The 13,498-nt window shown below is 32.9% G+C and overlaps 1 protein-coding gene across 8 annotated transcripts in view; it reads left to right on the top strand.

Moving 5' to 3' along the window:
- The window catches only part of LOC129947845 (uncharacterized), a 74,939-nt gene extending 61,676 nt beyond the window's left edge, over positions 1-13,263 (top strand). For all 8 annotated transcript variants that reach the window (XM_056058579.1, XM_056058577.1, XM_056058583.1 and 5 more), the window contains exons 4-8: positions 6,910-7,063; positions 7,144-7,271; positions 7,388-7,535; positions 7,845-7,967; positions 11,405-13,263. In XM_056058579.1, the coding sequence (XP_055914554.1) occupies positions 6,910-7,063; positions 7,144-7,271; positions 7,388-7,535; positions 7,845-7,967; positions 11,405-12,642 (1,791 nt within the window). In that variant the 3' untranslated portion in view covers positions 12,643-13,263. The remainder of the gene's footprint in view (positions 1-6,909; positions 7,064-7,143; positions 7,272-7,387; positions 7,536-7,844; positions 7,968-11,404) is intronic.
- Positions 13,264-13,498: the final 235 nt, after the last annotated feature.

Here is a 13,498-nt window from a genome sequence, read left to right as displayed (position 1 = left end):
GAAAGATAACAAGTCGGATATATGCAACTACAGGCCCATTGCAAAGCTTTCTTGCATTCCTAAAGTATTTGTACAAGTTGTTTGCGAAAGCGTAGCATATTTTAGTAAAAATATCATTTGCGAACAGCAACATGGTTTTGTGAAAAAAAGATCAACCGTTACTAATCTCCTTACATTCTCAAACATATGTTCAAACGCTTTAGAACAAGGTTATGAAGTTGACTGTGTATATACTGACTTTTCTAAAGCTTTTGACCAACTTAGCCACGGAATTATTATATTTAAACTTAAGGCTCTTGGTTTTCCACCATTTTTTTAGCTTGGATTAAGTCACGAGGTAAAATTTAGAAATTGTCATTCTGAACCTTTTGTTGCTCAATCTGGTGTTCCAAAGGGAAGCCATCTTGGCCTTTTTCTGTTCATCCTGTCTATTAACGATGTATCGTCACGTCTACGCTCAAGTGAACTTCTCATTTTTGCTGACGATATGAAGATTTTCAAAATAATAAAGTCCAACAATGATCGTATTCTTTTACAAGCCGACATTGATAGTTTCACATTTTGGTGTGGGAAAAAAAGCCTTTTACTCAACCCTTTAAAATGCCAGACTATAACTTTCACTAAAAAACTAATCAGTAAACGTATTCGACTACTGTATATCACAGCAAAAACTCTGTCGTGTCTCCACATTTAAAGATTTAGGTGTACATTTCTGTTCCAACTTAGAGTTTACACATCACATTAATTTTATTGTTAATAAGCAAGTTCTATGCTTGGTTTTATAAAACGCTGGGCAAAGGAGTCCAATGATCCCTATGTTACCCTTTCTTTGTATAACTGCCATGTTCGTCCTCATCTTGAATATGCTTCGCAGGTATGGACTCCCTATTACGAAATTCATAGAAAACGTATTGAATCAATACAACATAATTTTATTCGCTTTGCCCTAAAAGGTCTTCCTTGGGAAGATCCCAATGATCTGCCTCCCTATGAACATCGTATTCTACTTCTTCAAATGCAAACTCTCCATCAAAGGCGTGTTAATAATGACTTAGTATTTTTTATCAACTCATTAATGGTGAAATTGATGCACCTTAGCAAATCTTGTGTACATTTGAATTACCGGGGCGGAACTCATCACCTGCGCACATTTGATTTTATACACATTGACTTCCATAGAACTAACTATGGGAAGAATGAAGCTTTTAGTCGAATGAGCATATTATATAACTTAAACTGTTCATCGATAGATTTAAATTTAAATAAGGTGGGATTAAAATCATTGTTTAGAACTAGTGCTCCACTATCGTATACGTTCTCATTTTATTTTTTGTTTTGTAATAGTTAAATGCTAAGTTTTGTTTTGTATTTTGTGCGTGTGTTAGGCTATATTTGTATTATTTTTTACTAACAACTAACACATGCACTTATGATGATTCTCTGATCGTAGTTTGACGCTTGCTACTTTCTGAAATTCTGAAGTGTAAAAAAACGTATTTATTACATTTAATTATTGATGAAATTTTTTTTTACGACTCGAAATAACAAAGAAACCTCAAATATGTTCCTATTGACAAAGTCAGATTGCATTTAAGACGGATACCGTTGATCAGGCCTCTCTTATTTGAAATCGTCATTTCGTGAACGGTCATTTCGGGAACGTTCCCGGACATGATTTGACGTATTTTCCTTGTAGAAGATTTTGTATGTATTGTTTTCATTATTACTTATTTAATATACATAGATACATAACACACCCATGTTATAAATCAAAACTTAAATTATGAGCTTTGTTTTGTTCTTGTTGATTTAATTAAACTTAGAAAAACGTTCCCGAATTGATGGTTTCTATAAGATATTTAATACTAAAAAATATTTCTAATAAAGTATAGAATTCTGCCCTGTCAAACTTTATTAATATACAAATTTTAAAACAGTATTAGCTTAAAGTTATAATTTTAGCTTGCAATTTTTTTTGTCATAGAACCAATTTTGAAATTTGCAACCTTGGTGATTTTGAGCCTCAGACTCTCACGTTTTCTACCTGTACTGTAGAAATTTGAATTTTTGACACACCTTATTTGTTGGAATTGGTCTACAAATTGACCCATTTGTCCCGAAGTACTTCGAATCGGCTCAAACAATCAAATTCCACCCATGCATAAATGTGATATCTGATAAAAGAACTACTGTTCGCTAGAAAATGTTGTGACCGCCATGAACTAATTTTCAGCACCCCGACCAGCCCGGTATATAGGTCAGTATAACCGGATACCGATTACAGTTCTTTAATCAGCAATGGATTTTGTAAATCAGTTAATCTAATAGCACGTTTAAATAAATGTTCTTTTGTCTTAAGGCTTAAGCCAGTTTTTAATAGTGCTTTGCATTAAAGAAGTTCAATTATTGTTTCCTGTTGAGAACAACATAAAAGAGATTGTCGATTATCTAAGGTCAAGCTGTTATCGCAAAGTTTAACAAAGTCACAAAGTAATGTGTGTACACTGTAAAAATATCAGTCAGTGTTGTACATTGTATTGATACTTGATCCTGGACTTAAGTTTTTTGATAATACATTTCGAAATAAAATATGTTAAGAATTGCTTTGACTATTTACATAAAATACAAAACATTAAATTAAAAAACGAACACTGAATAATCAAGTATTTTCTTATTGAAAACCTACAGGTATATGAAGTTCTAATACAAAATTACGAAAAAAAACAACCTACATAATGTTCATAGCTCCAGTAGCTTTGAACAATATCATATACAACTTTATGTCCTCTTGGTCAAGACTAAGAAATGATAATGACATTTTTTTATGATTTAACAGCCATTAACTAGTTTTACCGCAATCGAGTCAAGGTATACCCTTGCTGTACCGCTGCACCGCGCAACGCACGCTGTTGCGTTGTCTTCATTTTCAGTCGTCACTGATGATGATACTCATCCAGACAATCGACTTACAGGTAGATACACCATGACGACAACGACAACGTCAACGGAGTGGTCTGCTTGCTTCTATGGGACAAAAAAGCTATGGATGCACTCCAAACGACTTCTAAGGTGACTATGTCTGTGATATGACTGCTGCTACTACCACTGCGCTGCTGCAGTGCTGCTATATGGCTCAGATCAATGCAACGGTTGTATGGAATTCTTGAATGAGTTTTTCCTGGAAAAATCTAACTGCTGCTGTGAATTTTACTCATATTGTGGTGTGTGTTGGGAATGCAAACGGTTTTGCGCATTTCGCGCTGCAGAAGTAGATACAATTGTTTCATATGGCGGCATGAATTGCATTTACCGGCATGCAGCGTGTTACTTTTGCGCAGGTAATGGGTTTCGTAGATCTTATAAATGTATGTAAAAACCACCAAATGATTTTTTCTCAAAGCCTCAAAGTCTTTCTATTGTAGTTGTATAGTCAAATGTCAGATGCTGTTTGTAGATTCTGAAGACTTAGCAAAGTCGTCCGTTGCGTTCGTCGTCATTTCTCTGCTGCTGAAATTGCAAACTGAAAACTGCAATTGCAACTGCAATTGACGCTGCTAATTATTTGAATGCAATTAAAGCAAAGAAGAACATTCGTGGCAATGGTTTTTGCTGGAGCTTCTTCTGCTTCTGCTGCTGCACTATCACCGTTTGTTTTTGTTGTTGTTGTTATTTATAAGCACTTCTATGATTGTATAACTGCTGCTGCTATAATACTGTTAATGTACACTGTACAGCTCAATGACAGTGGCAGTTCAAGTGTTAGAAGAACGTTTTGTGCCTTTTTGCCTTTGTTGGTTCGACCTGTTGGCTGATGGTTGTTTTTGTAAAATTCTTTTGTGATATTGAACATAAAAATAAAATTCTGATGGTTCTGTTTGTTCTAATTCTAGGAGCAAAAAAGTGAAAAAAAAATATTTAAGTGTTATTAAGGTACCTTTTTTTCACTAAAACTACAGAATTTAAACTTCCTGTCTGTTCTAAGACTATTAAGACCGATGGATAAGATTACACAGGTTTTCAGAATTATTTCATCAGAAGTGTGTGACATTACTGTTTGTTTTCCCCACAAAAACTTTTTCTTAACACAGTCGAATTTCACTACCTAAAAATAGGCTGGGATGCGACCCACACTGAAAACTTCCCATCCCCTGTCTTGTCTTGCCATAAAATTGGTAGGATTTCGTTTTGGGTTAAAAAAGTTGTCAGTTGAATTATTTAAAAAAATTTTAAATTACCAACATTATTTTTCATATAAGGAAATAGTTTAGTTTAAAAATCTAGTTTTGTTAAATAGATTTTTAGTCGAAAACAAATTTTTACTAATTTCAGTAATATTTCTTAATTTTTTATAAATTGGATGAATGAAATTAATTTGAGAGATATCAAGAACCAAACACCAATTTTTACCAAAAAAAAACAAAATTTTCTGTGAAATAAATAAAAGGTTGAAGACAATATTTTTAATTTTTGAAAAGTTATTTGAGTCAAAAGTAAATGTTTATCAAGTTTTAGTATTGTTTTTTTTCTAGGTTTTTATTTTTTTTTTAAACGGTCAATTAGATTTTTCTCAAAATTTACTGAATGTTGACAAAAATATTTTTTGAAAGATAAAAGTAGTTTAAAGTTAATATTAATTTTAATTTTGGAAAGATATTTGAGTCGAAAATCAATTTTACAAAACTTTTATTATGTTTTTGTTTAGGTTTCAATTCTTTGTAAGAAAAATGTCAATTCGATTTTTCTCAAATTTTGTCCGAATGTTGAAAACAATGTTTCTCAAAAGTTAAAGTTAAATGGAAGGTATTATCTCAAATTTTTAAAAAGTTATTTATGTCAAAATCAATTTTTACCAACTTTTGTTAAATTTTCTTATAAGTTTGTATTTTTTGTAAAAAAAAAACTTTTGGTTCAATTTTTCTCAAAGTTTAACTGAATGTTGAAAGCAATATTTCTTATAAGATGAAATAAGTTTGAAGCCATAAAATCAAGTATAAAGATATTTGAGTCGAAATTCAATTTTTACCAACTTTGGGTAATGTTTATTTAGGTTTTATTTTTTATAAAAAAAAACTGTCAATTCGATTTTTCTCAAAATTTTACGAGATGTTAAAAACGTTATTTTTCGTTGCACAAAATTGTTTTGAAGATGAAATCACATTTATACGTTCCAGTCTCTAGTATTATTGGTTTGTGAGATATTTTGGGTTAATCAAAATTGTCACCTTGTTTTTAAACTGCTATGATAAAAAAAACCACCCACGCAAACCTTTCTGCATTTGTTTGCATTATTATCTGTATAACAAAACTTATTTGAAGTCGATATCTCTATTAGTTCTTGAGCTATGGACAACGAAAAGAACGTCGCGAACGTACGGACGTACGAACGTACGCACAGACATCTTTCTAAAAATCTTTTATTTCGACTCTAGGGACCTTGAAACGTCGAGAAATTTAAAAAATTTCAATTTGACAAATCGAACCCATTACAATAACTTCCTATGGGAAGTTAAAAATGAATATTTTAAAACTTTATTTAATTAGCTCAGCTTGCTGACAAAATGGGGGATTCTATATTTGGATGCTTCTTATAACATTCTAAAGCTGTTCCACATAAATATTTTATTTAAATACAAAAATACGAACAAACTTGAATATTTTCCATTGCTTATTTCATTGATTTAGAAAGTCGTTAAAGTGGCACCCTCAGCTGTAATTGAAGTAGCGCATTCTTTATCTTCAAAATTGCTTTTGGTTTCAGGCTAATATCACGGATTCCTTGGCCCATGTTTGGCATAACATTGGGCCTTCATTTTCAGTCAGCTTCATTCTTTGGACGTACATTTTGATCAAGTCAACTAGTTATTTTTTCAAGTGCATTGAATTTCAAATTCAGAACTTTACTCGTACTTCACAAACCTCTACTTTAAGTTCATGGTACAAAAACTACCAAGAACATTACTGCCTACAAAACACTCCTCCGACAAGGTACAAGTCTATCACGATTTGTATTTTGTACTGTAAAGAAATATTAATTATTTCTTTTACACATTGACAAGGAGCCCTTTTACACAAAACATTAAACAAAGCTATGCAAAAAATAAATAAATCATAGAGTAATAAAGTTCAGCTTTCAGTTGAATGAAAAGCAATGATCAACTGTCCCTTTGGCAGAAGTAGACTTGACTTGATAGTTAGGGAGATTTTTCTTGACTAACTTTCCAGTTAACTTTCCAATAAAGTTGCCTTAATTGGAACGAAATTTTTTGACAGATGGCCAATCAGATGCTAAAAACTTGCCTTACTTTCAAGTCCCTTATGTCTGTTCAAAACAGAAAAAGTATAAAAGGGTAAAATCACAACTTCACGACGCCCAACATGGCTGATAACGCGATTTGAACACTTGTTGCGTCTAAAAGGTCGTTTATAGCACGGAATACTTGAAACAATAAGATCCAGAGGTTATTTTAATCCATGTCGTAATTTCTGTTCATTTGGCTCCGACCCGCCCAGTTTTGACCAGATCCGAAACGTTGCACTCAGCTTGATTTTCAAAGAAAAATTATTTAATGTGCTATCAAATTTCTCTGGGTATTCATTGACTTCTCAAATGCAACGTTTTTCAAATGTTAGTTCCTCATTTTGTTCCGTGAATTTATGATACTAAGTTTCTGTCAAAAAGATAACGCATAGAGATTTGCAACGGACTTGTGCTTGGAAATATTAATGTTTATTAACTCTGGAAAAATTTTAACGCAAAGAAAGAAGAAGAGAAAAAAAGATGCTTTTGGTTTAAATCATTCCACTTTTTTGTTTGGATCGATACACAAAAGACAATATTCCTTAACGAAACTTCAATATTCTTGTAGTAATTTTAACTAACAATCCTTCATCTTTTCTTTTTATTTTCAGTTTAGTTTAGTAATAGCTGGTAATGAAATATGGCCTCTGGAAAGGCCGGACGGTATGCCAAACATAGTTTCCTTAGAAGTAATGTGTGGGAAGGATCATATGGACGTGCATTTAACATTTTCTCATCCGTTTGAGGGAATCGTCAGCTCAAAAGGTTTTATTTGTTTTATTATACATAAATACTAATTAATTAATAATACATTTTTTTAATTTATTTTTTTTTATATAAAAAAGGACAACATAGCGATCCACGTTGTGTATACGTGCCTCCATCTACTGGTAAAACTTTCTTCTCCTTCAGAATATCATATTCACGCTGTGGCACTAAGCCTGATTTACATGGCCAATTTTATGAGAATACGGTGAGCCCATAAACCTATCCAATACTTGGCTTTATTAATTAAGCCAATGATTTACATTTTTGTTTTTCAAATGAAATTGAGGAAAATAAAAACTTTAACAAATCTTATCGTTGCAGGTGGTCGTTCAGTACGACAAAGACCTACTTGAGGTTTGGGATGAAGCAAAACGCCTCCGATGTGAGTGGTTTAATGACTACGAGAAGACCGCATCTAAGCCGCCGATGGTAATTGCAGATTTAGATGTAATCCAACTCGATTTTAGAGGTGAGTTATCATTGGCATAAACTCGTGTACACGTTTAAGAGTGCATTCAGTGCATAAAATCTAGCCAGAACTGCTCCACACTTTGCCCCCAATCAAGTGGGGTATCCTGTCTGATTGATTAGATTCACGGATCACGTATCTCTACCATCCCGATTGGGTTAATGCGATGTGATGGTTTGAATTGATCTACATATATAGATCCCGTTTGGAGTGTGACGTTGGGTTGTTGAATTATATATTCCATAATAATTGGTTACATCATAATTACACAACAATTATACTAAGGTTTATTACTTTACACTTTAATAGGTGACAACGTCGATTGCTGGATGGAAATTCAACACGGCAAAGGACCATGGGCACCGCCAGTAAGTGGCATCGTGCCACTGGGATCGACACTTACACTTGTTGTGGCCATCAATGACTATCGCGGTAAGATCATTTTCATCAGCTAGTCTTACATGATTTTTAATGAGTGTATATATAATTAAATTGATAACTACCGTACACGCAAAAATACGCATATGAGCGATGAAAGGATCTAAGAATGCTCTGCATGATTATGTTAAAATAAATATAAAACATACAAAAACTACATAAACTTGTTCTTGAGATGCTAAAGATTTATCAATAAAATCACTTTCAATCGAAATCAATTTTGAAGCTATAAGAAAAACCTGGTATATATTTAAAAAATTTCATACAACTTTTATTTTCAATAAAAGTATTTTTAATGAAATACATCATTTTGTTGGTTAATGTGACATGTCAGTAACTAAGTTGTAAACTAGAGTATCTACAAAATTATTTGCTCAAACAAAGTTTCAGCCTGAAATGCTTAATAAATTATAGATAAATAGATAACAGACAATAATTTTATTTTCAAAAATATATTTTACAAAAATTAGTATTGCTGGTTTAAAATTAGTTTTGACAATAACTTTAAGTTCTTTGTCAGGTTAAAAAGGAAAGTTGAAAAATATACAATAAGCTTAGTAAGTAGATTAAGTTAAATACATATGTTATGAAAATTCATTTATAATAAGATTGCGATATTTAATTGACACTTTTAAAAGGTAATATAAGTTTGATTAGCAGTAGCCGTTAAGAATGTTGAGAAGTTGAGAATGAGAAAGCATGCCGCTGCCAAGAAATTTTCTTCTGTACGTTTTGAATACTGGGCAGGTTCCATTAAGTGCATGGTATTTTTTCGGATCATCCATATTACATAATGTACATATTCCATCTGTATCTCCTTGGAAGGCTCTTCCTTTGATATTAAGTAGCCCGCAGCGAGCTTTAAGAATTATGGAAATCATATCTCGTGAATTGAAGTCATCAAAGTAGTTCGGTATGCCAGAGTACATCAAGTTGCAATATTCATCGTGACATTGAGACTGTGTCGCACTAACTGTAAATTCAGTCCAGTGTTTTTCTTTCATTTTCAGTAAGAGAATGTTATGTAAGCTGGGCCATTCAAGTAGATTTATGTCAAAAGAAAAATCCAATGAACATACATGGAAAAGATCCAACCATTCCTTAGCCAAGAAGATTTTCTTGTTTATAATGGCTCTCGATAAAATGTTGGGTAGTCTATTATTAGGAAGATTTAGATTTCGTCTTATGAAAGAAAATTGCAGCTGGAGGGACGGACGTTAGAAAACCCTTCGGTAAACCTGTTTCAATGTGCAAAGCATAGTGAAGCGTATTATAGGGCAGTAAAAAGCATATTTTCATGAAGAAACTCTGCAATTTTTCGATTTGGTTGTATTCGCGGTACCACCAAACTTGAGCACAGTACAACATAATAGCTTTTGAGGCGGCATTGTATATTTTGAACTTTGTTGAGTGTTGGACGGTATTTTCTCGCAGCAGTCTCGATCACGTTTGCATTGATGGAATTTTTAGATGTTCCCAATCTGTTTGTTAGATGCTCATTCCAAGACATGATGTAATTAAACACTACGCCAAGATATTTGAATTAATTAGACACCTTTATTTCTGAATTATTGTAATACCATTTAACGCACGCTGCTCTTCTTCCATCGTTGGGAAATATTACTATTTCCGACTTATTAAGATTTATTTCAAGATTTCATTGAATTCAGTAAGTCCTAAAACCCTCAATTAGCTGTTGCAAATTGGAAGGATTATCTGACAACAGTACAATTTCGTCCGCATATAAGAGGGCGTTAATTTGAAGATCGTCTAAAACAATACCGATTGGAAGTTATAAATATTAAATTATAGTATATGGATATAAAATGAGAGATTTCACATTTATTAATAAAAAAGGGGAATTTTCTTATATTTGTCAACGGATGTTTATTTCATTGATAAGAGTAAAGCTTACCATTAACCATATCTTATTCGTTAAATTTCCTGTGGCCACAATCACTCATTTAAATTCTACATTTTGAGTCTTAATCCGGTTCAGGAGAATTTTTATAAACCTTTCACGTGACCTAAAAGAAAACTGTGATCACCTATTCCAGAAATAATGCTCAACAAACTTGCATTGTCAAATTGTGATGGATTCCTCCTTCCCAACAATTTCTTCTATTTCTGCCCATACAAAACCAGAGACTAGCCTTATTTTCAAATATAAGTAAAAAACAATCGCCATCCCAAAAACTCACTAAACAACAAAAACCTTATCAACGAAGATACGAAATTGTTTGAGATCGACTTCATTCTAAATAAGGTATAATGTGGTTTGTGTAAAGCCTAATTCCAAAGATCGACTAATCGTTGACACACCCACACTAAAGGCTACAGCAGTAATAATATTAGTAGTTCTTGAGCTACGTGCGCTGATTCGATTCTTCAATTCAATAACTTTCCCCAAAAGCTCAAAGTTATTCACTTTGTTTAGTATTGCCAGCCAAGAATGTTCTTCACGTCGATCCAAAGGTCTTAGTTTTGCCAACTCTCAATCCAAAATTTTCTCCATTTCTGTAGAAATTTTTAATACTTTCAATGCATTGTTGAATTCATTCATTTTAATTCAAGGCGTAGTTTTAGCTCATCAAATGTCAAAAGCTGACATCTTCAAGCTGACAGATTTCAAATAGCGGTCTTTTAAAAATAACACCTTTTAGTAGAAAACCCTTAATTACACTGAAAAAATAAAGATAAATATTGATTTGTCAATAGAGTTTTCGTAATATTGTTGCTTTTAATTTTGGAATTGAATTTTTACTCGCGAAATATAAGAAATTTCGAACTCGAGATTTTAATCAAACATGATATTACGATGGTAGAGAAGTCGAAAAAACTGGAACCCGCGATTCCGTCCGGCCTGTTTTGTCTGTCTGTCCACGCTCCTACAGCCTTAAACATTGGGTCGATTGAGTTCAAACTTGGAATTTAAGGTTTTGAGCGGTATTTTTTTAAAATTGCTTTTTGAGTGTGTTTAACACAATTATCGGAAAATTTAATAATGCAGTTTTAATTGTTGTCTTTTATTAAAAAACATTTCCTTGGCAAATAACGACTACACTTATATTTTTGACCAGTTCCAAAAATTTGATTCAAATTTCTATACGAAAATTTAATATTTTGATTATAATTTTTTTTTAACTATTCTAAGCATTTCAGATAAAAAGTTTCAAAATTCAATTGCGTTGATCTCAAACATTCTTTATTTCAGAAGAGTCAATATTTATGTACATTTTTTAACCGATGCGACATTTTTTTTTTAAACACTCCTTATAAACTTTTAGGTTCAGTTTTAATCTTTAGTAGGTACTATGAGGTTAATGACTTTAACTATAATGATGGCAGTTTTAAAATTATTTTGCACACATTTTTAGTTTCTGAACCCATTTTATTATTTGACATTTTCATTTAACTCTTTTATTTCGTAGGTGAGTTTGATATGCGCGTTAAGTCATGCGTCGCCTCTGATGGATCTGGTCATATCATAAAGCTGTCAGATGAATTCGGATGTGTCTTGCGCCCCAAGATGATATCCCGATTCTTGAAGGCCCGAGCTCCGGATGAGCGTGCAACTGTTATAACGTACGCATTTTTCCATGCATTCAAATTCCCCGATGCACTGAGTGTGCACATCAAATGCAAAGTCGAGATTTGCCGCCACGGTTGCTTGGATCATTGCCAACTTAATGGAAATGTCCATGAACGCAAGGACATCGTTAGCACTGAAACGGAGGATGACAGCAATGCAGCAAGTAGTAATAACGAGCTACATAATGTCATCGGCGCTGGACCATCTGAAGGTGATCGTGATCATGATATTTTCTATGACGACATCATTCACAACCGCAAGCAATTGTCTTCGATCAACAATGGCATCGCAAATATGCTGGACAACTTTAAGATGCACGAAAAGAACAACAATGTGAACTTAGAGCCACGCCCAGTGCACGAGGAAGAAGACGATGCTGACTTAGACTCTTTGTTTGAGAACGACGATGAGGTGGAAAAGGAACAGTACATGGAACTTAAGAAGGCCGGAAAGTTCCCTCAAGGGCCGAGACTTTTTGAAGCTCAAAATCGCATGGGTGTGCCCGTAGCTGGGCCACGTTCGTTGGAACCAAAGACCGATGATGATCTTCGACCTGTTTACAAAGCGTCAAGTAAGGAAGACGAAGATGAAGCTAATAATGCTACCGAAAGTACCGAAGAACCGGATGTGAAGAATAGGCGCCGTAGGCGTTCGATTGTTGTTTCCGACCGTAAAGCTAGGAGTGCCGATGTTGGGGTTAGTGGTCTGTACGACGTTATATCTGAAGCCGATCTGGCTTTCAGTCCAGATACCAAACAAGAAGCTGTTACAGTTTTCCAGGGTAAAATATCTGAAGACGTGGTTTATGGCATTTGTATGCCAGTTCCAGGATTCAGCATTCTATTTATCGTAGTCGTCTCTGCCACCATAGTCTCGGCTCTTATCGCTGGTTCACTTCTCTATCGATACCAGTTGCAGAAGGAAGCTTTAGAAAAACAAACTCCACTCCCGGTGGGTTCGCTGGCTTCTTGGATGACCTTGCGGCTTTTCCGAATGCGTCACGAGGGAGTAGTCGTCCCACCAAATCAATCACCAGTAGCGACAGCAGCAGCTATTGTCCATGAAACTCCACAATAAAACCAACAAGCTGCCTGCTACCCTTTCCAATACGACGAAAATGGACTGATTTAAAATTATAATTAATTAACTTGAAAGACAAAAACTTTTTAAGTTTTATTTATTGTTTTATTATTTTTTTATTTCTTAATAATTTTTCGGGCGAAAATGCAATAAGAAATGTATGTTCTTCGATAACAGTTTTAATACTTAAACACAAAATAAGTTTTCTCTTCCTTTTTCTTGACATTCTTAAACTATTTTAAATAAAAGGTTAGACTTAAGGGCTAAAACAAAATAATTATTATAATTTGCTACAAGATAATGTTTGGTGCTCGATTGGTGCATTTTAACTTACAAAACTAATTGTTTGTTCATTTGTAGTGCTATTTGAATTTTATAAACAACAATAAAACAAAAAATAAAAAATAGTGTTTTTGAAATCACCTAATGAAATTACAAAATTACGGAATAATTCAATAAGTTTTTCATAAAAACATGAAGTTGTTAGTCTAAGATCGAAAATACAAATTATTTATTTTTATCATAATTAAGATGCGAAATTATAATTGTGACAATAAACAAAAAAATGGATTATAGTTATTCAACAATGGACTTTCTACAAATAAAAAAATTTAGTAAAAATTAAAAACTAAATTAGAAAAGTTTATTAAGTAAGAAGTAAATTATTTATTTTCAATGAATCCTTATTTATTGATAAAAGATTAATGTTTTTATCAAAATAAAAATAAACTATATTTATGATTGTAGTTAAAAACCAAACTAAAATAAAAATTAAAGATGAGTTGGTTGTTTTTCTATTTAAATGGTACATGATATTTAATACATAAAGTAAGATATTTGATCTAGAAAAGTT

The sequence above is a fragment of the Eupeodes corollae genome, chromosome 2 (assembly GCF_945859685.1).
Source record: "Eupeodes corollae chromosome 2, idEupCoro1.1, whole genome shotgun sequence".
In the NCBI taxonomy this organism is placed as follows: Eukaryota; Metazoa; Arthropoda; class Insecta; order Diptera; family Syrphidae; genus Eupeodes; species Eupeodes corollae.
Note: the sequence above shows the minus strand (reverse complement) of the source record. Positions and strands in the feature narration are given on the sequence as shown.